At 40.5% G+C, this 24,985-nt stretch overlaps 3 protein-coding genes across 6 annotated transcripts in view; 1 reads left to right on the top strand and 2 right to left on the bottom strand.

The window, feature by feature from the left end:
* LOC311493747 (arf-GAP with coiled-coil, ANK repeat and PH domain-containing protein 3-like) overlaps positions 1 to 453 on the bottom strand; it is a 66,311-nt gene extending 65,858 nt beyond the window's left edge. For all 3 annotated transcript variants that reach the window (XM_084552524.1, XM_084552526.1, XM_084552525.1), the window contains exon 1: positions 16 to 453. In XM_084552524.1, the coding sequence (XP_084408650.1) occupies positions 16 to 62 (47 nt within the window). In that variant the 5' untranslated portion in view covers positions 63 to 453. The remainder of the gene's footprint in view (positions 1 to 15) is intronic.
* Positions 454 to 1,241: 788 nt separating this feature from the next.
* Positions 1,242 to 22,455, bottom strand: LOC311494542 (PHD and RING finger domain-containing protein 1-like). Of its 2 annotated transcripts, none has more exons than XM_084553633.1 (7): positions 22,019 to 22,455; positions 21,429 to 21,512; positions 21,212 to 21,339; positions 21,007 to 21,098; positions 20,343 to 20,542; positions 17,782 to 17,866; positions 1,242 to 1,509 (listed from the first exon to the last, which is right to left on the bottom strand). In XM_084553633.1, the coding sequence occupies exons 1-7, from the start codon at positions 22,139 to 22,141 to the stop codon at positions 1,313 to 1,315; spliced, it is 909 nt and encodes a 302-aa protein (XP_084409759.1). In that variant the 5' UTR covers positions 22,142 to 22,455; the 3' UTR covers positions 1,242 to 1,312. The 2 variants fall into 2 exon arrangements, with proteins under 2 accessions (XP_084409759.1, XP_084409760.1); XM_084553634.1 differs by lacking the exon at positions 1,242 to 1,509 and adding an exon at positions 13,744 to 15,379.
* Positions 22,456 to 22,900: 445 nt separating this feature from the next.
* Positions 22,901 to 24,883, top strand: LOC311493746 (lysophosphatidic acid receptor 6; the record flags this gene model as incomplete). The annotated part of the gene is made up of 2 exons (XM_084552523.1): positions 22,901 to 23,377; positions 23,830 to 24,883. Exon 2 carries the CDS (start codon positions 23,918 to 23,920, stop codon positions 24,881 to 24,883), a length of 966 nt encoding a protein of 321 aa, XP_084408649.1. The 5' UTR covers positions 22,901 to 23,377; positions 23,830 to 23,917.
* Between the last annotated feature and the right edge of the window lie 102 nt (positions 24,884 to 24,985).

Genomic DNA, 24,985 nt, shown 5'->3' with positions numbered 1-24,985 from the left:
TAAGTCTCTCCTCACCTGAACCGGGGTGAATCTTTAATACAGTCTTCAAAATCCACCGTCATCTTTGGGCTGGAGAGAAGTTTCCACGCGTTAAAACAAAGATTTCATCTCCTGGGTGGATTAGAGTAGAGGTGGAAGTTATCCGAGTCTTCCTCCCGTCTCCTGCTCCTCCTGCAGCGGATCACTCACTCGCTCTGATGATCCGCAGCCGCTGCGCTCAGTACTGGACCCGCTGGTGCCTTCATGTGCTCCTGTTAAAGCTCGGATTTTACAGCTCTACACTCCGGTTTACGACCAGTTTGCAACTTGATGCCTGAATTTAAAGGGAAACAAACAAAACGGTCAGTAATGAAAAGTAACTCCTGCTGCACTTAGATACACTTTTAGGGCACTTGTGTTTTATTGTTTAACGATGCTACATTGCTATTTCATGCACAGATGAAGCAAACATGTAGACTGCTTAAATGTTGCTTCTTCAGTAGTAAACATGATCATTTTCTGGTTTTCAAATTTCCTACCGCAGATCAGTCAAGCTATATCTGATTTGATTTTAACCTTCAGTGATAGACTATAATTTAAATGATGATTAAATTTAGTGTTATCAGTTTGAATCTGAGATCAGCAACCAATTATTAAATACATATAGCAGAGTATAAAGTTCAATATTTTCCTGTAAATGGAAATAAAAGGTAAGTCCTTAAACACACTCACCTTTACCATCGTTTCAGCACAAATAGTAATTATTCATTTTGCAGATGATGCTTTCAAATACTTAAAGAGCGTTAGCAAAAACACATTTACACATTACGATATTCCACAGCTTGTATTAAATATTAAATGATCAAATAATAAGATTGTAGCCTACATATTGATAATGTAAAAGAAAAAAAAAAAACACCATGCCATTTCATTTAGTGTACATTAATTGTTGTAGTATTTAATGAGCATCATTTAATCATAATGGAGTGCAAATATACATATCTCAGTTTACATGCAGCATGTACATTAAATCCAATGTTCAATTTCCAAACAGTTCCAATAACTAGTAAATGAGCATATTCTTTATAAGAATAAAATGTACTGCGTGAAGGCCAATTCATTGTCTAAACATCATAATGTATTTCTACAAGGTAAAGCCAGAGGTGGAAGGAGTATTAAGATCTTTTATGCTAACAAAAAGCAGTTACACCACAACATACAAACATTATAGGCCTATATACATTTTTACAAGTATTACAGTAGACCTAATTGTTATGTAGCTATTTGCACTTTTTTGTATGCTAAATCTTAATTTTCAATGTAACTACTAGCGTCACATAAATGTAGCAGACAAAAAGTCAAATATTTCCTTCCGTCTCCTAACAACATTCATCTTTCCGATAGCACTTGAAAGCAACACGTGTACAACGCTGACGTCACGGTCCAACTCATTTGAATGAATACAGCGACTCATTCCCGCCATAGCTGAAGTTATGCTGTCACTGTTAACTGTTTTGTCCGTTGAAAACACTAAAAAGGAAATATTAAAATGTAAGAAGACAAGTGAGAACCCTGATACAGTATTTTTACCGTTTCAGATAAGTTTGTTTTGTTGTGAAATCCATGTTATACAAAAAAGGATTTGCTTACTTCAAAAGAACATGTGAAATTTACCATTAATGTAGCCTATGATTTTTATCTTTTCCTACTTTCCCATGCAGCTGTTGAATGGACTCTATGTTTTCCTAGCCAGGCTATTATTAATTCACCGGGAAAAACGGAAAAGCTTGGAGAAAAGAGCGGCTGCTTGGGATTTCACTGCAGGTTTTCACTGAGCACCATTGTTCCTTTCTATCCCAGCTTTAAAAAGGCTGTGGCTCAGGCCATGAATGGAGATGACCTCATCAACTCAGCGCTGCCTCTACTAAATGCTTATGTCTTTCAGTGACATGACCAAATGTCAGCGGAATGATACGGCAGAGATTTATAGAGGGAAAAAAATCGCTTTACATTTGCTGGTCAAAAATAACAAGAAAAACTGCATCTGGGGGGGCGCTAGTGAGCACCGCATGGATCAGACGCTTCCTTGAGAGGCTCCTGAACACCCTCGCTAAAATTATATTTAAAATCAACATTTGCATCACATTAGTTTAACCATGAGCAACTCCAGCAGATCTCATCATAGGGGGAAAACTATTAACCCAAAAGTACCCACCAAAAAGGACAGCGAAGCTACTTTCACCGCTGAAGAAGGCGACGAAGCTAACATCCGCACTGAGCTAACAACAGGTGCTACCACCACGACCAACGCGGCCCCAAATCAACAACCCACGCTAGCCAGCATCCTGGCGGCTATCGGAGAGGTGAAGGACGACATGACCACCAGATTCAACACCCTTGACTCAAAGTTACACCTCCTCCAGACCTCCCTGGCTGACCATGCAACGCGTATCGCCGACCTAGAAGGGTCGGCTACCGATCATGAGGCTCGCATCTCAGCCTTGGAACAGCGCTGCCAGGAGCTGATGGATGCCAACAAAGCCACGAAACGTAAGCTGATTGACCTCGAGAGCCGCTCAAGACGCTCAAACATTAAAATCACCGGCTTACCCGAAAATGTGGAGAAAGGGAATCCGACGCAGTTTACGGCCGAGTTTCTGCCGCGGCTCCTCGGGTCCGACAGTTTCCCCAGCGGCCTCAGGGTGGATCGCGCGCACCGGATAGGCGCACAACTCTCATCGGTACGACCCCGCACCATGATCGCCAAAATCCACCACTTCTCTAAGAAGGAGAAAATCCTCAAACTTGCACGCCTGCAGTCTCCCCTGTCTTTCGACGGAGCCCGGATCAGCATATATCCTGACTTCCCTCTGGAGATATCGGAGCAACGCCGAGCTTACGATGGAGTAAAGAAGAAATTGCGAGAAGCGGGAATCAGACATGGTCTCCTCTTCCCGGCGCGCCTGATCTTCACCTTCGGCGCTGAACGGAAAATATTTCAAAACCCTCCTGACGCCGAAGCATTCATAGACAGGTTTGTTACACCTGCAACCACGGCTCCCTGATGAGCCTGACCTGCTGCGAGTCGCATCTCCTCGTTGACCCTTTGTTGATAGTATACGTCCGCTTGCTGTCCTATTTTTCCACACCTTTGTGTTGATCTCTGCTCGACTTTACCCGTATAAGCAAATGTCACTGTTATAGGAGGGTGGATCGGGTTAGTCAGCGAGGCCTCCGTTGGGGTAACGTTACGACATGTTTGCTTCACGGACCTACAAAGTTAGTCTATATAGACATTTCCTTGTAGTGTTAAGCTGCTTCCCAATGTTTATGAGGGTATTGATGTTCTGCTTCGTTTGGGGAAGTAGATGGGGGGAGGGTTTAATGTATATTTCTACTGGTTTTTTTTTTGTTTGTTTGTTTGTTTGTTTTTTCTTCCCCCTTATTTCTTTCACCTGCTCTTGTACTCATTGCCAGCGTTTTTATCACTGCCAGCACACCACAGTATTTTGATTATGTTTTTTCATGGCTGCTAGTTGTTCCCTTATTTCGCCAACAGGCGGCAGGTTAACATTGTTAAGCTGGAATGTCAGAGGTTTGAGGACCAATTTAAAGAGAGGCAAGGTATTCTCCCATTTGAAGTCTCTACATGGTGATATTATCTTTCTGCAAGAAACGCATATAAAGCATATGGAGCAATGGAGGCTAAAATGCAATTGGATATCACAAATTTATCAGTCTACATTTTCTTCTAAGGCTAGAGGTGTGGCAATTTTATTTCGTCGGAACATCCCATTTCAGCATATTTCAACCATCTCCGACCCAAATGGTCGCTATCTAATTGTAACAGGCCACATTCTGTCACGTCATGTGACTTTTTTAAATATATATGCACCCAACTTTGATGATCCGGCTTTTTTCAGGAAAGTTTTCAACCTCATCCCAGACCTTTCCACTACCCACCTCATCGCTGGGGGAGATTTTAATGCGGTATTAGACTGTTTCACTGATAAGCTTTCCACTCGCTCAACTGTTGCTTCTAATTCCACCATCACTCTAAACAATCTAATTGGATCTATGAATCTTGTCGATATCTGGAGGTTACATCATCCTACCGACAGAGACTTTTCTTTCTTTTCTCATGTGCACAAATCGTACTCACGAATTGACTATTTTCTAACAGATGCCAAATTGACTACTGATATAATTTCTACCAAATACCACAATATCCTAATTTCCGATCACAGCCCAGTTGAACTCAGTATAGACTTTGGCAGTGCAAAACCTATATTCGATTGGCGTTTCAACCCATTATTACTCAACGACTCACACTTTCGCCAGCAAGCAGCCAACTGGATCACAGACTACCTGTCCCACAATGACACCCAAGATGTCTCTGACTCTACCCTTTGGGAAGCTTTTAAAGCTGTAATGCGTGGCCACATCATAGCCTATGAGACCAAAGTGAAAAAAGACAGACAAAAGGAACTGTTAGAAATCACAGCACGGCTGTCTACCCTTGAAAAAGACTACAGAGCGTCTCTCTCACCCTCTAAGCTGAATGAAATAATGCAACTTAAATTTAAATATAACACTATTCTTTCCAATCAGGTGAGCACAATGCTATTAAAAGTGAGACAAAAACACTTTGAACTGGCTGACAAGCCAGACAAACTTTTAGCCCGTCAGCTCAGGAACATCCGGGCTAGCAGAGCGATTCATAAAATTAGAACCAAATCAGGCGCCATCTCCACTGACCCTAAAGAAATTAATGAATGTTTTCGCAAATTCTACGAAGACCTTTATACATCAAAGACTACTGCAGATCCGACACTAATTTCTGAATTCCTCCAAGCCCTTCATCTTCCTAAATTGAACCCCTCTGACCAAGTGGAGTTAAATGCAAATATAACACCGGAGGAAGTGGCGGGAGCAATACGTTCTTTCCCCAACGGGAAGGCTGCTGGCCCGGACGGGTTCAACATTGAGTTTTACAAAGCATATCTGGACAAAATCACCCCTTTAATGCTAAGGATGTTCAACCACTCTATTACTACCGGTAGACTCCCCGACTCTCTATATTCAGCCAACATCTCTCTGTTATTGAAAAAAGACAAAGACAAGACTGACCCAGCCTCATATCGTCCCATTGCCCTCCTCGGATGTGACCTCAAGGTGTTTACCAAAATACTTGCCAATAGACTTAATAAATGCATAACAAGCATAATCCATCATGACCAAACTGGATTTATTCCAGGAAGATTCTCCTTTTTCAATGTCAGGCGTCTGATGAATGTAATGTATTCCAGATACGACAAAGATTCCAAAATTTCCATTCTAGCCCTTGATGCAAGGAAAGCTTTCGACCAAGTTGAATGGAAGTACATCCTAGCAGTAATAAAGGAATTTGAGATGGGCGACAACTTTGCTTCCTGGGTTGAAATGCTATACGCTTGTCCATCTGCTTCAGTCATCACCAACTATAACAAATCGCCCACTTTTCCTTTACAGCGCTCCTGTCGTCAGGGCTGCCCTCTGAGCCCGCTGCTTTTTGCTATTGCAATGGAGCCTTTCGCTATCGCTGTAAGAAATCATCCCTCCATTGCTCCATTGATTTTAGGTAAAGTTGATCATCGTATCTCGCTTTACGCAGATGACGTGGTCTTGTTTCTTTCCCGCCCCGAAGAATCCCTACCTCACGTATTAAATCTTATAAATAAATTTGGTGAACTATCTGGTTACACTATAAATTGGGATAAGAGTGAATTTATGCCTCTAAAAGGAGTACTGGACCCAAACTTTATTAATAATTTGCCCTTCCGCGTCGTCACAGACAAAATTAATTATCTAGGAGTGGCTGTCCCCAAAAATCCCAAACTGATTTTCAAACTGAACTTTTTGAGCATGATAGAAAAACTTAAATCTAACATTGAAAACTGGAGACTGTTACCATTGTCTATGATAGGACGTGTGAATGCGATAAAAATGATGGCACTCCCCAGGTTTCTTTACCTCTTCCAAAGTTTACCCATATTTATACCCATGTCATTTTTTAAACTGTTGGACTCCATCATTCTTGCCTTTGTATGGGGTTTCAAAACACACCGCATCGCCAAAAAACATCTGACCAAGCCTAAATCCGCAGGAGGCCTCAGTCTGCCTAATTTCCAACATTATTACTGGGCCGCGAACACTAGAGCGCTGATGTACTGGCAAGGTGCGTACCCATATACAGTCACAGATTCTACCCCTGCATGGCTTGCGATTGAACAGGATCTCCCCAAAACTTCGCTTCCTGCCCTTCTCCTCACACCAACCATCTCCCCTAAATCTGTCATAGGTAACAACTTCATGGTTTCCAGTTCTTTGAAAATTTGGCGGCAAATAAAGAAGAATTTTAACCTTCCAGACACCTCAGTGTACGCGCCAATCTGCTATAATCACAACTTCCCCCCTTCACTTACCGACAATACCTTTTTGCTCTGGAAAACTAAAGGTCTTGTCACCATTGCAGACCTGTATATTGACAACACTCTTGCCAGCTTCGCACAGCTACAGGAAAAGTACACACTTCCTCCTTCACATCTCTTCCGCTTTCTCCAGATTAGAAATTACATCCGTACTAACATACCAAACTTTGAATCTTTTCATACCCCCTCTGACCTTTACACCATTATGAAGCGGGCCCCCGGCTCTAGAAAATTAGTCTCTTGCTTTGTTAATTTTTTTGCAGCCCACAACTCTGCTTCTACGCAACATTTAAAGGAAGCCTGGGAGGTAGATCTTGGTGTTGTAATCAATGATGATGACTGGGAAAACTGCCTCACTGCTATCCATGGCTGCTCTATAAACTCTAGACACCAACTTATACAATTCAAAGTACTTCACAGACTCCATTACTCCTGTACCAAACTGCATTCTCTCTACCCCTCTGTCTCTCCGATCTGCTCAAAATGCAAATTGTCCGAAGGCACCCTAGGGCACCTTTTTTGGTCTTGCCCCAAACTACACTCATTTTGGACAGATATCTTTAAATGCCTAACTACAATACACAATTGTGACATCTCTCCAGACCCATGTACTGCAATACTGGGCGGGTCTCAACAACTCTCATTTCTAACCCATCACCAACAAAAGACAATACAATACTGCATGGTCATCGCAAAAAGGAACATTTTATCCCTCTGGAAAAGTGAGGACGTACCTTCTTTTAAGACCTGGCTGTCTGAAGTAACTAGCTTATTGCACCTGGAGAGGATACGACATAGTGTCTCCTTAACCTCATCATCCTTTGACCAAATGTGGCAACCTTTCCTGTTTTATCTGTCAACAATGTCCTAGAAACATTTATTTTGTGGCTGGCACTGTTTTCATTTTCACCTTGTATTTTTTAAGAGCAGGTGTGTTTTGTTTGTTTGTTTTGTCTATTATTACTACTGCTATTAATATTAATCTTACACTATTTGATTTTAGTTTTTCTTTTCTTTTTTTTTCTTAGGGTGGGTGGGCTGGGAGTTATTTCTGTACTTTTACACTTATGTTTATGTCCCTGTTGTTTACTATTTGAAAATCTATAAATAAAGTAATTAAAAAAAAAAAAAAAAAAAAAAGAAAAACTGCATCTGATGGACTTCACAGATATTCATGATCACCAGAGTATTAATTCCTCTGCTTCTAGTGAGTTGACTTTTCAGCATTATCAGTAGTTTAATGTTTTAATTTAACAAGCAAAATACCTCACAAGGTTTTGCACAAAACATTATAAAGGTATTCATGGTCCTCAAAGGTTGAATCCTACTGCACCTGGTGATTGTTTGATGTTTCAGCTGGTGCCACCACCAGATGAAAGTTCTCACTTATCAAGAGAAATATATCTTATATGTGGTTCAGCACAAAATATTATAATAATATGCATTGTCCTCTGAGGCTGGATCCCATAGCCTGTCTTTTCAGCTAGCACCACCAGCGGATGAAAGTTTTTATTTATCTAGTAAAATACATAAATTAATGAATTGGCCCAGTAATTGGTATACATATTCATTGTCCCCTGAGGTTGAATCCCACATACCTACATATATAAAGATATTTCCAGAATCTAAGGTTTACATTTGTTTGTTCAGGGCTTCAGTTGTTACCTGGACTGCCATGACACTTTGGAGACTCATTTAACCTCCCCTTAGGATACACCCCTAATCAGTTCCTTGGTCAATTTTAATTTGTCAACTACTTTGGTTTCTCAAATATCTGGAAAAATAGAGATTCATCATCCTCAGGCCTGCTACAGATTACCTAGATTAATGTGATTAATGGTAGTTATATTGGTATTTCAATGTTCACTTAAGAAAGGGCTTTGAATACTTCCTCTGTCACTGATTGTAAATATGATATAAATTAATATATTAGTATTTAAGAAGAATGTGGTCCATGTCACATAAATGTCCTCCTCTAGTTCGCAGACTAAAGCAGGATTTTCTCAGTATTTTGACTCCCCCAACCTCTCTCTCATTTGCCTCACCCCCAGCTCCTTTTACTAATCTGAGATCAAAGCACCTACTGCTTCTTAAATAGCTGTTGAGTCAGCAGGCTGCCGATCTTAAAGTGCACACTACAGGAGAAACTTAACGGTAAACTCGGTAGCACACTGCTCTGGAGTTGATTACTGTGGCACATGGTCTTAGTAGAATATGTGATGTGTTGGAGCACTGGGGTAGCTCTTAAAAGTCCTCTTTTATTTGATTAGGCAATTAATTGGCTGAAAGCTTTACCTGGTGTTCTTGGGCAGAAGCACCAAAAATTGTACCACCAGGAATTAAGTCAAGAAGAAAATATACTCAACAAGTTACTGTAATAGTTAATTGACAAGTTTTTACTCTCCAACTTGAATATAAACCTGTAGCAGCAGCGGGTCACTAAGCTTAGAAAAAGATTTGAAATAGGTCGATTAAACTTAGACCAGGAGGTGATATCAAACTAATTTAAATCCAACCAGGATTTAAATTAGTTTTAACGACACCAGCAGGCTACGTAAACCACTGAATCAAACTGAAACGATTATCAGAGGGGCCTTGACATATTAAGTGAAATATCCCACAAACTAGTGGAACATGAATTTGACATAACTTCTTAAATTTAGTTTATGCTAATTAGCAAATGTTATGCTGACACACTAAACCACAATGATGGACATGCTAAACATTAGCATGTTTGCATTATAACTCAATGTATGCAAAGTATGTGGTCCAACACAAGCCTTGTATTAAAACACTGATAATTATTATGACAGACAGGGCCAGGCTATGCTTTAATAACTTTTGATCTAGATTTGGTTTATGCTAACTGGTTGACATGCTAAGCTAAAATTAACACAATGGACATTACACTTGCTAAATATTCATGCTAGCATTATACATTTTAGCAATTTAGCTTGCTGGTGTTAGCTAGCCTTGTATTACAGAAAACAAAATGTGGCATTTACAAGCCAAGCTAGCTAAGTGCCTACCAACACTAAAACTGTAGCTGAAACATATTAGATACAGCAAGCACATTAAAGAATGACTTGTTAAGGGAAACAACACACTCAAAAAATATTAATAAAAAACAATCTTGCATTAAAATAACATTGGCTCAATGTTTCTCCAATTTTCAACACTTATACTAAACTAGCCAGCTGCTGGTTATAACTTTATATTTGACAAAAGAGATTTAAGGGTATTATTATTATTTAAAAAATTATTCATTTACGATTTTATATGCTGAGACTGGGGGATGGGGGGTTACAAGCTATGATATCAGTGATGGACTGCTCCTGTTGATACCTATCTCCTGTTATCTTTGTTGCCAACTCTGTGTGGCATATAACAGGAGCAGGGATGAGTCTTTCCTGCCTTTGTGCAGAGAGGAAGCTGTCGACTCCCATTTCTGCTTCCATCAGAGGCAGACACAAACACCACTGCAGCATGGAATCACTGGGAGAGAGATGTGTGGGTCTCTGGGATGGTGACCTACTTTTGCTCCCCTCTTCAGTCTGCCGTAGAGAGCCGCAAGTCGCACTGCTGAGCACACAGCTTGTAATGTTATCCCTTTTGACTGCAGGTGCAAGGCGCTACTCCCACTGATGCATGTACAAATGCAGCATGGATATTCTGTATTATGCATGAATGTGTCTTTCTCCCAAAGTGTATTTTCAATTAATCTTAATCTATCTTGCACTAGAACTGCTGTGCTACTAGTAGTGATGTCTGTGTGCCAAGAATGAGAGTATTTGTGTGACCTGAGCATGATTTCTCTACGTCTTGATATTTAAACTGAAATCGTATTGTTTAACATTCAGGGAAATACAGTTATTTTTGTTCTTTCCATGAACTACATTGGGCGACTGATAAATTTGACATGTTTGCACAGTAAATACAGAGTGTCTGTTAGTAGCTAGTTTAGTTTGCTCACGTTTATGACCTATACTGCCACCAGCCACTAGGGAGAGGTACACTGGTAGAATTTGTACTGTTATGTCTGTACAATAAAAATGAATCCGCAGTTAGCATCTAGCTTACTTAGCTTAGCATAAAGATGGGAACATAGTGAAACAGTTAGTCTGCCCCCCTTAAACACACTGTATGCTGCTAATTAATTAACGTACTTAGCCAATTTCCTGTATTTATGTTAAGTTACATTAACTGTCTGCCATTGTGCTCTGTTTACATTAGCTATTTTTCACGGATTGTGCCTAAATTAGGGTTTCTAATTGCACGCAGCATTCAATTTAACTAATGGTTCCTAACTTCTAAGAAACACATTTACTTTCCTATGCATGTGTACAGTTTAACCTCAAAACTTCTACCAGTAAAGAGGGGTCACAAATAGACATGGATTTAATTTAAAAATCATTAGCAACCACTCAACTAACAGATAAATGTCGCTGTGTTAATATTACTTATTTTAATAAATTATATTCTGCATACTGATTCACATTTGAAAGCCCTTGACACATGACCTTTCAGAGCTTGAACTCCGCATTGCCAGAAGCTGTTTGCAGTCATGTTAAGATCACTGCTGACTTATTTAACAGTCCTGCCAATGTACATTAGCCTGTAAAGATAACGCCTTACCCAGAGTGCTTCTCTGGCTCGTGATGCTCCTCACAGCCTCCACTCGCTGCTGCTGCTGCAGTAACTTGATTTTCATGCTTTTACATGAGCTATAAAAATGGATCATTTGAAGCCCACTCATGAAGACATTTCAAAACTACACGGACAGTTCTACAACTGCAGTTAAACCCAAAGAGAAAGCTCTGCAGCAAAAAGTACTTTTCCTTAACAAATACCATGAAAACAAAAAATGCAAGACTGACCTGATCAGATAACAAGAACTGTTTGTCCATCCATGGCTGACCTACTAAAAATACACAGTTGCCTCATTACCAGACACATTATAGATTAATTACGTCAATCCTTCTGCCAGAAATGCTCACTACTAGTTTGTGGGTGAAAATGGTATGAACAAAAGTAGAAACATTATCTACTGTTTGAATAATCTGTCCTAAAAAACGCATACTTCTTAACCCTGCAGCATTCAATCCCCTCTTTTTTGTGCTAAAAACAACTTAAAGCTCTAACGTATCTTGTTTGTTGATTCAGAAAATTGTGGTTAAAAGTTCAGTAAGAAAATCTGGATATTGTATTTGTTATCTTAAAATGCTTGAAATCAGGAGTCTTTCAAATAATATAGAATTTATGGATATCAAGCGAATGCTAAAGGGTGAAAAATGCTTTAAATGTTTATGTTTATGAAAAGGAGTACTTGGCTTGGTGCTGAAAATCGAAGACATGATCATTTAGGTGTACTGACAAACAGAAAGAGCAGGCTAGGACTATTTTTGAGATGTATTGATTATAAAATGTTGACTATCACAATTGTAGGTGACCTGAGATTTACTGGCAGCAGAATTATAAAAAATTGGGAATTTCTTTCATTCATTCATCTCCTGCTGCTTGTCCTGTGAAGGGTCGTGCGGGTGCTGGAGCCTATCCCAGCTGTCACTGGGTCCCCAGTCTATCGCAGGGCTAACACAGAGAGACAGACAACCATTCACACCCATGGACACCTACGGCCAATTTAGAATCACAAGTTAACCTAACAGGCATTTCTTTGGATTGTGGGAGGAAGCCGGAGTACCCGGAGAGAACCCACGCAGACACAGGGAGAACATGCACAGAAAGGCCTCAGTCGGTCTGGATTCAAACCTGGAACGTTCTTGCTGTGAGGCATCAGTGCTAACCACTATGCCAGTGTGAAAAATGGGGATCTATTTAGCACATTTATATAGCATGCTATCAATCTGTAGGAACATACTGTAATAATAAAAAGACTCTCAGCAGAGCAGCAAGTCATTAGAAGTTCTGACCTTGGCTCCTTTGTGCAGTAATCGTGTTAGGATTAAGCCTAATTGCTTACGGAGTCACTGGCTTTACAACCAAAAGCCCTTCAGTGTTGCGGCCCCTTATGCAATGCAGTGTGTTGTTCCTGTCAGTGATCCCCGTGAGGGAAACAGTGACAGGATCTCATAAAGAGTGGAGAGGGTGAGTACTGGGTCAGGGATGGAAGAGCTGGAACAAAAAGACAAAGGAAAGTACATTTCAGGAAGCTCGTTCTGCTGAATCAGCGTGACTGGTATCAGAAATTTAGAGATATCCACATCATCACTGCAAACGTGTAAGGACGAAGGGGAGCGGGGTCATCCAGGGTCACAGTGGAAACATGCGTCACCAGAGCAGAAAAGCTGACCTCTTCAGAGAAATATTATTGAGCTGAAACGTTGTCAACAAAAGGTCAATTTAGGTTGGTCATTTGGCTCTAGCTGTTTCCCAAGGAAACCTTGAAGGAATGGTTCACTATAATGCCAAATGTATGACTGTTAAATATGAAGGCCGGCAGTTTAGTCTAGCTTTGCATGAAGACTGACAACAAAAAGAAGCAGCTAGCCTGAAAGTGTGATAAGAGCTTAATAACTTGCCAAACATCACAGAACTCGGTTGATAACCCAATGTCGGTCTTATTCATGAAACCATTAACACTGACCAGATGGCTACCATATAACCATGGTTGCAAAGGATGTGGAGGAAGAAGAAAAAAACAGAAGAATTCAAACTGCATTCAACAGCAAAGGAATAAAAAGTTGTTTCAAGGGAGGATTTAAAAACAGGCAGTGTCAAAGTGCAACGGTAATCTTTTCCAGAGGTTGTGGGCTGCAGCTGCTAAAGGATGTTTTTCTCTATGGCTCCACCTTGTTCTAGGGACAACCAGAAGAAACTATTCAGCACACAAGAGTGACCTGAATGGGACATGAGGCTGTAGCATGTCAGAAATTAAAGTTTACATTTGTAAGACCATTCATTTTCCTGGATACATTTCATTGTCCCCAGGAAAAGGTAGGACAGTGGAATAATAATTTACTTTTATATATACAGTATTCCCTGCTTCCTATGCTTCTTGTGCACAAGTGTACTAAACTACAGGTTCATAGTTTTCAAGGTTCAAGGTTTTAATAAATAAACTGCCTTGCATAAAGTGCTTTTGGACCTACAGAAGTATTTAGAATATTTGAGATCCAAATTTGTATGAGACCATTTGGTTGTAGTTAAAAGAAATCTGTAGATGCCAGCATCCACTCAAGGTTGATATAAAGGTCTTTGGCATCAGTCATAGCACCAATAAAACTATCCAAAATAAGAAAAAAAGAAATATGTTCAAAGAATGGATTATGAACAGTAGCTGAAAGTAGATCCTCTCCATGATGCTAAGCTGACTGTAAACCAACAAAGAAGCTCATAACTTGCCCCTGTACATTTTGTCTTAGCACCTCGAAGCATCTCACCCAGGACGTTTTGTTCACGTCGTCAGTTCTGCTCGGCTAAAAACGTCTGGCCAATGAAGGTGAACATTTGTTTCTCTGAGCACGTTGTTTTGGGGGGAAAGTAGGGCAAGAAGAGCTGCAGGCTTGTTAAGTCCCCGCCTACCGAATCACAACACGCACAGCTCAACCGAGCATGAATATAGTGCACGTGAGCTCTGATAACTTTATTATAATATTGACACACGAGGATGGCTGAGCATGTTCTTTTAGTGGAATGATTTTTTTTTGGACGTTACAACGGATCTTTTGTTCTTTCATCTCTCCCAGACATCATCAAAAGACTGATTTAATATCAAATGACCAGAGTGTGTGTCCTCTTGTGTACGGCTGGGAGAGACCCCAACAAAACAGAGGCTGGTGTTGCTAGGCGATGGCTCAGTGCTGCTGAGGGAGGCGGGATGAGGGACAATCAAAGGAGCTGCTCACTACTGACGTCTTTGACTCTTCATCACCTCAGCTCAGTCTCACATGCTTCTGTTGGTTGAAGACTGTCTGAGACGGACTAAAATAGACAGACTGAAATATCTCAGCTACTATGAGATGAATAACAATAACCTTTTATACAAAGATTGATAGTGCACGGAGCATGAATCCTGCTGACTTTTCCTACAGCATTGCCATCAGGTTGACTGTTGTGGTTTACATCTTAACACTGGTGGATGTATTGGCATGATGAATCACTGCACAATCATTTCCCTCACAGCGAACTATAATGATCACATAATGAGCACATAACTTTGCCAGTGCTGCATGAAGATTAGTTTATGAAAGCAAATAATGTAATTAGGTGAAGACAAAGTACCAGACAATTTTATTTTGGGAACATTTATGAAAACAAGCTGCTTCTAATGTTGGTATAAAACAAATACAAAGACATAAGAACCCCCAAATCATCCCATTAAAGCTTTATTGTCTTTGCAAAGTGTAAGAGGGGACTGTCTTTCTAATTAAATGTCCCTGCAGAGTTGCACTTGAATGATTGCGTTTAAGGGCCTATAACTAACATTCCCCACCCAAATACGACATTGCCTATATTCAAGTGACATGGTTCAGATGCTCCAAGTCCAGCCCCTTTATTAATTTCACCCAAAACAACATGTGCAAAGTCTTAAATCACACCAGCTCTCCTCTCCAACAGAGAGGTAATTCACTGTCACTCTATTACCACTGGTGTTGAAAAACAAATCTCAGTTTGAATTCCCTACTTAAAAGTATAGAAAATAACAATAGATAAGGAATATACAATGTAAAAGAAGCCTTATCTTTCATAGAAAGTACACAATTTTAAACTCTGTGGAAAATAACTTCACTGAAACAGGTGGGGCCTGTAGTTGAGTGGCAGTTTCTGAACCTGAACTTGTACTAACACAATGCTGCCATCTAGTGGCCACATCCAACAACAGCACCTTTAACTGCTGGATGAGTCCTGTCTGTCCCTCAGCTTGTTGGTGACTCACGCTGCACGCTTTCTCCTTTTTCTTGTCTTTAACTCTGTGAAAGACAAGTTATGTTATGTTAAAAGAAGTTCTTCAGACAACACTAGATTATAACTGACAGGTGATTATAATATCCTGCTCATTAACCTGTATATATGGTCTCACCTGTACATACAGTTGAGGCCGAAATTATTAGCCCCCCTATGAAATTAAATTTTTTTTCCAAATTTTCCCAAGTGCTTTTTTAGTAGAGCATGGAATTTTCAACATAGCATTTCTAAACATATTAGTTTTCTTTAGAAAGCATAAATTACTTCAATTTGCACACAATAACAGAATTGTTCAAAAAAATAAAAAATTACCACAGTCAATATTATTAGCCCCCTTAAGAACTGACCATTTTATTTAGCCATAGCACAAACCACTGTTGTGCAATGATGTGCTTTGACTTTGTAATGCTCAAAGCTTGTAAAATCAAGTTAAAATTAAGAGTTATCTCCCAATTTACACACAGTATAAATCCTCCAATAAGGGTTTTGGCTGGCACTTGAGGAAGCATCGTGCCAAAAACAAAAGAAATCAGTTTAGACTTGCGAAAGAGAATTGTTGATGCTCACAAAGCAGAAGAAGGATACACAAAGTTATCACAGCGTTTCCAAGTGTCAAGAAGTGGAGTGAGAACCATCATCAAGAAATTAAAAGAGAGCCACACAGAACAAGCCTGGCAGAGGTAGGAAGCGAAGTATTCAAAGACCCTGGAAAGAAAGATGTGTCTAAAGACCCCAGAACAACCGCCAAGATACTAGGGAATGACTTAGCCTTGTCGGGAATTGTAGTCTCAAAGAAGACAATCACTGGAGTTCTGCACAGGAATGGACTGCGAGGTTGCAGACCAAGAAAGAGACTGCAGAGAGTGCAGAAGAGACCTTAAAGGCAGACTGAAGTATGCTAAGGACAACCTGGAAAAAGATGATGCATACTGGAAGCATGTCCTTTGGTCAGATGAGACGAAACTAGAGCTCTTTGGCCACAGAGACATTGCTTATGTGTGGAGAAAGAAGGGTGAGGCGTATACCAACAGAACACCATGCCCACAGTGAAACACGGTGGAAGGAGTATTATCCTGTGGGGATGCTTTAGTGCATCTGGAACTGGGAATCTGGTCAAGGTGGAAGGAATCATGAAGAAAGAAGGATATTTGAAGATTTTTAAAGAAAATGTCAAGCAGTCAGCAGCAAAACTGGGTCTAGGTCATCGCTTTGTCTTCCAACACGACAACGACCCAAAACACACGTCACTCCTGGTGAAGAACTACCTCCAGAAGACCAAAGTGAATGTTACTGAATGGCCTGCACAAAGCCCTGACTTGAATCCTGTAGAAAATCTGTGGGGTGAACTAAAGACCAAGGTCCATGCCAGAATGCCATCAAATCTGGAAGATCTTCAGAGATTTGCCAAAGAAGAATGGGCTGGTATTCCTCAGGAGACATGTCAGGGACTTGTTGAAAACTACAACAAACAACTACAGGCTGTTATCCAGCAAAAAGGATACACAACTGACAATTGACCTTTGGCTAAGCCCCGCCCCCCTTAGTTACTGTTGCTACGTCCGACATTCTCTTCTGGGCTGTGGTTTTCTGGTTATCTATAAGGCTCTGGTATCAATATCAAGGAGCAACACTGTTCATGCAAAGCTGGGTACGTCTCTATTCACTTCTATAATCGTTATTACGAAGCAAACGGACTAACGTTACGCACGTATAACGTTGTATTTCTTCAGCGTGTGCTAGCGTATCAACAACTATGCAACTTAAGCTGTAACGGTGATGTTTTGGTTAGCTCCACAGGGTTTTGCGCGCACATCATTGGGCTTATCCATACCCTGGATGCTGGATATATACCGACAGTATAGCCTGCCGAGACCGAAAATATGAGACGCCTGCGTTAAAGTCAATGGAGCTCTGCGGAAAAAGTGTCGGACCCCTGTGGGAGCTCTCTTGGCTTTGATTGGTCAATCTACATTCTAGGGCGGGGCTTAGCCAAAGGTCAATTAACATCAGGGGGGCTTATAATTTTGACCCTGGTAATTTTTGTTTTTTGTGAAATAATTTCATTTCTGTGTGGAAATTAAAATAATGTAAGCATCCAAAATAAAAGGCGGATGTTTGAAAGACATGTGTTAAAAATCCTTTGCTCTGTTTAACAGCACTTGGGAAATATTTTAAAAAGAATCAAATTTCCATAGGGGGGCTAATAATTTCGGCCTCAACTGTAGGTTCTGATCTGTAAATATTGTCCATATGCTGTAAAACCATACTTATTTACCATAATATTTATGCCACGTGCACTTACTGCCTATTGCACTTCTGGTTAGATGCTAAACTGCATTTCGTTGCTCTGTACATGTACATGTGTAATGACAATAAAGTTGAATCTAATCTGAATCTAATTACTTACTGACTGAAGTGCCGCTGGAACCACTGTGAGGAGCAGCCTCTTCAGATGCAGGTCTCGCTGCTCGTATCAGGTATTTAGGTACATGCTGAAAAAATAAGAATAACAGCGTTAAGGAAGGTTGATTTCATCATGTGGCCATGATGTTTCCTGCCCGTTTCCTGAATCTGGATGAGTATAAGTCCTGGATGGGGGTCAGGCTGGCACCAGTAATCTTTTCTGCTGTCCATCCCGTTTGGTGGCTGATCCATGTTACATGGGCAGGTTTAGCTTCCTGAGCTGGTGCAGGAAGTACATCCTCTACTGGGCCTTTCTGAAAATAGCGTCTACGTTGGATGTCCATTTTAGGTCCTAGGGGACAGTGGAACCCAGAAGCCCAAATCTTTCCTTCGCAGAGACAGTGTTGTTGGATATGGTGATGGGGGCCGCACCAATACTGGATTTCTCTTTTACTCAGTCTTAACATTTGGATGACAGTTCAGCCAGGAGAGTCCTGGTTGAACTGTCATCTTGCATTTGTGACTTGCATAAATGTAGGTGATTGCAGAAAATCTGATTTCCATGCATAATTTTGAGGACATGCGTATTGGGGACGTCTGGACTGATTGTGCAGTGATAGCATCTGTATCTGTAAGTGTTTCAGCAATAAAGAGATATCACACAGGCTACCCACAGAGGTCCTTGACCTCGATTCAGCAGAGCTCTCAGCAGTATTTATCACAGTGGGACACCTGAAACCAGCACTTTGCTCATTTAAGAAGGTTATCAGACATCTCTGCTTCCAGACTGCGGGAAATCACGATGAGCTAGCGTCTGCACAAGCAGCAGCAGCAGCAGCAGCAGCAGCAGCATAAAGATGAAGCAACCGAAACCAAGCAGCTTTCTCCAGACAGCAACTACAAACACCACCAGGCGCTCGTCTTCACAACGACACGCCTGATGAAAAGGCATCTTTGCACCCACAACAGTAAATGAATGACAGTACGTGTATGTAAAACATTCAGCAAAGGAGGAAGTGTGGTCGAGTGCCACAGCGGTGTGTGTACACTCACAGGTTTGCATTGCACAATCTACGGTATCCATTAAACAAAAGAGGTCTTCTCTTCCTGCGTCTTTGATAAAAACTACAAATCTTCTTTGCTTTACTTGCATGAACAAGACAGGGTCATACGTGATGTTACTTAGATTAGTATCAATACATTTGGTACATTTTCAGAAGACGCAAAGAGCATAGATTTTACATCACAGTTAACATCTTCCATCCATTTAAGTGAAAAATATCGAGGCATACATTTACTAAAGGCCTTTGCATCTATTTTTCTTTTAGGTCAGGTGTGGTTAACTTGTGCAAGATCTCCAAAACAGCATTATTTATCTTTAAATGACCGATGATTAAATGATATGTTTATTGTCCAAAAAAGGTGTATACAATTATAACCAGTGACCAGTGGAAATATGAACACTCAACAATTGAGATAACAAGGACAACGTCATTTACTGTGTTTTCATGAACACTAACATTCTCCTAATTATCCGAATAAAATCCCAATCAGAATAATAATACCTCATGTAACACCCTCAATCAGAACACTGGTTTCTAATCTACTAACCATGTAAACACTTGATCTGATTGTTTCTTAGTGGTTAGAACAAAATCCACCCTCTGAACATGTTTGCTCCACATGAGATAAACATCAGGTGGCGTGAAAAGGTTCTAGGACAAAACAGAAACACGGAAGCAGTGTGGTTGAGCCCACTAAGTAAATCTTCTTCTTCTGTAGATTGAATTCAGTGTCAGTGAAGTTTGGGGGGGGGTGGTACATTTCCTGCATTTTTCTGGTGTATTTTAGATTCTCCACAGTGGGCAGAACCACTTTGTCAAAAAAGTTGTATTGAGCTTGATGTTTCCTTATCAGATCATTGTATTTAGGGTCCATGTTAACAGTTAAATTGGAACCTCTAATCAGTAAGGTTAAAGAAATATTGTCCGTGTAAACGTAATCATTGTTAATTGCTCTGTGTAGGTCTTGTACAACATCGTGTAAACAAGAAAATATCAGCTGCTGACCTAAAGACTTTGATTCAAGCAGTCAGGGCACTCAGGGCAGCGTTACAGAGCACTGTGCGCCAAAACCACGTGCCACAAAGACAGTTTCTTCCCCCGGGCTGTCGCTCTGATCAACTCTGAGCAGTCACAGAGTGTGAACCATTCACATGAACAACAACAACAACTCTGCATTAATTGTATATACTGACCGTACAAACTCCTGGATCGTTGTATATATCTGCTCTTATATTTTATGTGTACAGATTGAGATTTAGTTTTTACGCTTATTGAAGTTTTGTGTGTTTTTGCACAAGAGAGCAAAAACCAAATAAATTCACATGCATGTCAGCTACAGTATGTGCCATGTTTACAGCCTATCTATGGGTACCTTAAACTTTTTTTATAATGCACTCCTTGCACAGATAACTGAGAAATATGGTATATGTACACATCTTAATAATGTTTGAGATGTACACATTAATTAAGTAAATATTAGTCTGCTGAATACTGTACTGACCCAGGAGGCTTGGGGGCGACGAATAGGACTCCTGTTGGCTCTGTTCTGGATCCTTGCGCTGTGTCTCCGTTCAGTGGAGCTGCTGGGACGACTTACGGTGGAGGGCCGAAGGCGACTGCTGGTAGATGCAGTTTCGTCCACTTCAGCGAGTAGGTCTGTCAGTTCTCCATCACTGATCTCGTCCTCCACCATGGAGGTCTCTGCACAGAGACAACAACACAAATTCTTCACTTATCCCATCACATAAGACCCACAGCAGTAGGCCTACTCCTGCATGCAGAGCATGTTACAGTGTTGGGGAAATGTTACAGCCATTCATCTTTTCTGATTTCCAAACAGGAAACAACTGAGAAATGTTCTTATAATTTAGCAAAAGGTTGGAAGAATCCATTCTTCCAGACAGACACTATAGAGTCACTGCAGGTGACAGTCAATATTAGTTTTTTTTCTTTGCTTTATTGTATTTAGAGACACGTGTGTTTTAGTGCTAACTTTTTTAATGTTAGCATGTTAACATGTAAGATGATGAAACACAAACATGTTCACATTGTCATTGCAAGCATGCTGATGTTAGCATTTAACATAATGCACTGCTATGCCACTTTTCAACAAACACAAAGTATTTGGGACACAAGCTACTATTTCGTTAACGCCACCGCTTTACCTGCACGAGGATGATCGATCACACACTCAGGACAAATCCAGTCACCTCCAGGGTCAGTGTTTAATGATGGTGTCAAGCAGTCCATGTGATACCTGAAAACAGACACATCAGTGTTTCTGTCACTACAGCCCACACCATCCCATTGCGACAACCGAAGTGTCAGACGGTGGAATCACGACGCACCAAAACTATGCCAAATTCGTACCCTGAATCGCAGTGTAAACACATTAGAAGTCGGGGCCTCCGGTCGCTGCGCCCACATTCCTCACAGATAATAGCACTGCTCCCTTCCTCTTCGTCATCGTCCTCATTTTTCCTCGTCCTCACTTCGATCTACAGCAGCACAAACTCTTCAGCCAACAGCACAGATTACATATAGAAATTACATTTACTTAATTTCCGAAGGGCTTATTTCATCACACCTTCTTTTGAATGTCCCCTCCAGGACACCGTCTCTGATGGATGAAGGCAAAACTGATCCGATCGATTGGGCAAGTGTTGGAAGTCTGAGACAAAGACATGCAGCTCAGTTTACACTTAATAGTGCTTTATAAAATAGGGAAAATAGAACAAAGAAAAGCACTGTAACGTACAACATACATTTATGAGTACATATTTCCTCCTATTATAACTATTTGAGAAAATCCCAAAACTATTTGCAAGAACAATAGTCTATAATACAACTATATTTCATTTATTATTGATATTATACATTGATCATGTCATGTGCATCATCTATAGTGTCTTTTTTTCAGCTCAGGTGGATTAATTTCTTTTGATTTGAAATATAAATCAGTGGTTTATTGAAGACATTCATCGAGCAAACACATTGACAAAGTGCTTATGGCTGCAGTGACAAATGCATGTGACTTCCTTGTTTTTCTTTTTTCATACATAGCTGCAAATTAAATATATGATTTCTGTTACTGCAGTTTGACAGAACAAGTGTATGGATGACAGGGTCGTTGTGGACATATGGAAGATACCTGTGTCAGGTGAAGTGTGTATTTACCTGGGACCACTGGAGAATACATTCAAGACAAAACACGTGCTGGCAGTTCCCCAGAGAGGCCACAGTTTGCTTTTCAAAGGGACTCAGGCAGATGTAGCATTTATCTGAATCTGACTTTTCCATGATTCAAGACAAGAACTCTATATAATTTCAACATACAACAAAATCAACAGTAACGACTAATATTCCAAATAAGAGTTATTATTTAACAGTTAAAGCAGAGCGACTCTAAACCAGACAACCATTAAGCTATGACTATCGTATAAACTGTTTTTAATTCAACTCTATATTTCTCCAAAATGGTGTTGTTAACTACAGACAACAGCTAGCTAGCTAGTTAGCTAGAATTAGCCGGGTAGCTAACTCTATCATAAAGCCGCGTGGCTGCTAATTAAATTAAACAATGTTAAGTATCCTCCAGCTTTTATCTATGCAATTTAAATCATGTGTTATAAGACTAAATTATGATTCGCATATTAGCAGAAACGTTAAAGTCTCTCGCTGCTACTCTCAAATCTACTTCATGTTCCGCGCTACACATGAAAACATCCGGTCTAATTCCTTCAGAATAAGAGCCGCAAATTTCCAATTGTATCGTTGACTTTTATTGTTTGTTCATTAAAAAAATAAATAAATAAATAAATCATTCTTAAACACTGCATTTATAGGAAAATTATATATATTATTGCATAACATATTATGCTATAATATTATTAGTAAAATTAAATCTTTTGTGCACAAGACATGATCTAATGTTCTACATCACACAGCGTGTTCATCTCTAAATCAACTTCATAGACACACAGGACCCATACCTTGCATAAAAAGGTCTTTATTTGTAATTAAAAAGGCAGCAGTCAAACTATTTTTGGAAATCTTGAAGAACCACGTTTAAGATGTCACTTTAATTATATAATAATTTCCCTCTACATGTTCATGACTTCAGAATTAGGTAACAGTTCAAACTAGTTCAAGAAGTTTGAGATGAAATTTCTGGTTTTCTCTTTGACATTTTTAACAGACTTTCCTCAGGCAGATGTGTCACACACAAAAAGAAGCACTGTTTTCCATGTGGGTGAGTTGTATTTTTGCACTTGGTACAAAAGAACCAATGTGTTTATTTACTGCAGTGGTTGGGTGGGTGAAGAGGAGACAGTAACATTAACGTATGCTTTGGTTTCCTGCTAACAAGTTTACACCTGCCCACTGAAACAGGAAACGAAGACGATACTGAACACAGAGTTGTGTTATCTGTACTCACTGCAGTCTGAGGGGAGCAGAGCGAAAGAAACACTTGGATTTCGTCACGTTCTCAGCATAGTGTGGAGGTTTTCTATGTTTGGAGATAAAGTCCATCAGGTGAGTGATTTTAAATGAATGACCGATCTTATATTTCTTGAGAAGGTTGATTATTTCAGAAAATGTTTATCTATTGAACACGTGTTTGGATTCTGCCAAAACTATACCACTCAGTATTCAAATTTGTGGAAAAATCTATGAAAAATGAAAAAAATTAAATACTTAAATAAGACGTGTAGTCTAGAAGTGTAACTATGTTTGTTTTCTTTTTTGGTGGAATTCTTTCGTCTGGTTACACTTTTTTTTCAGGTAATTCCTGAAACAAAGCACAATAAGAATGCATTACCTGTCCCTAATAAATCATGAGCGATTTGGAATGAAGTTGAACTTTAGGGACAAGTATGAAGTGGAATAAGAGAGTTGTTTACTGTAGTTGCCACTATGCTGTTCCATAAAAATCTGTGTGAACGTTATAGCGGAAAAACTGAGTGGAAACATGTTTGTCACTACAGTTACAGGAGACGCTGTGCCATGCTGCAACATTTTTGAGAATCAACCTACTCGGTCTTTTTTGAGCTGACAAATAAACCACCTGCCACAATGAACCACACAATGAACTGCAGCAACCCATCAGCAGAGTACCAGTATTACTTTTTCCCGGTGGTCTACATCCTCACTTTAGTTATAGGTCTCCCAGGAAATCTGGCTGCCCTCTTCGTCTTCACCTTCAAGATCACCCCACGCACAGCCTTCAGCACCTACATCAGCAACCTGGCTCTGGCAGACATCGTCATCCTCTGCACTCTGCCCTTTAAGATCCACTACCACCTCAACAGAAACAACTGGGTGTTTGGAGACATCACCTGCAGAGTCACAGGGATTCTGTTCTTCACCAACATCTACTTGAGCATCTGCTTCATGACTTGTATCTGCGTGGATCGCTACATGGCCACAGTGCATCCGCACACTTATCTGAGGATGCGGAGCCCCCGGGGCTCTCTGGTGGCGAGTGTGGTGCTCTGGTGCATTGCCGGAGTGGCTGTCCTGGTCTTTATCCTCATGGGACCTCTGGAAACCAACGCAGATGGATCAGGAGTCCATAGCTGCTTTGAGAACTTCGCCAAGGAAGAGTGGGACAAACGTCTGCTGCCGTACAGCGTGCTGGGTCTGATCTTTGGCTCCCTGCTGCCCTCCATGATCATCCTGGTGTGCTACCCTCTGGCTGCGAGGCGTATCTCCATGATAAAGACTAAAACAGCCCAAAAGGCCGTGAAGGTCATTTACACCATCCTCGCCATCACGCTCCTCTGCTTCCTGCCCAACCATGTGGTGTACCTGCTGCACCTCCTTTGGCGGATGGAACGTATCAAGAGCTGCTCGGCTGGCCAAGCCATCTACAGCGCCAGGCGAGTCACCATGGCGCTCGTCACCCTCAACACATGCCTTGATCCTGTGCTTTACTACATCACCACCAGCTACTTCAAATGGAAGAACTTAAAGATGACGTGGCTGTGGGGGGCAGTGAGCGGGAGGAGGGGTGTTTATACCATAACAGTGAACGAATAGGTATAACAGCACATGGGTACTGTAAATACAGCTGTAAATATAGTTCTGTATATGCTTCAATATCATGTAATATGAATCTGAAATGAAACATTAATACAAAAC

This window comes from Chelon labrosus (assembly GCF_963514085.1).
Source record: "Chelon labrosus genome assembly, chromosome: 10".
Taxonomy (NCBI): domain Eukaryota; kingdom Metazoa; phylum Chordata; class Actinopteri; order Mugiliformes; family Mugilidae; genus Chelon; species Chelon labrosus.
Note: the sequence above shows the minus strand (reverse complement) of the source record. Positions and strands in the feature narration are given on the sequence as shown.

Bases quoted from the DNA above. Each gene is read 5' to 3' on its own strand.
- LOC311494542 (XM_084553633.1), bottom strand. From the start codon at position 22,141: ATGGAAAAGTCAGATTCAGATAAATGCTACATCTGCCTGAGTCCCTTT. The intron at 21,340-21,428 runs GTGTGATGAAAT...GTGCTGCTGTAG, and splicing joins GAGGGGACATTCAAAAGAAG to ATCGAAGTGAGGACGAGGAA. The intron at 20,543-21,006 runs GTAAAGCGGTGG...GTCTCTGTGCAG, and splicing joins GATCGATCATCCTCGTGCAG to AGACCTCCATGGTGGAGGAC.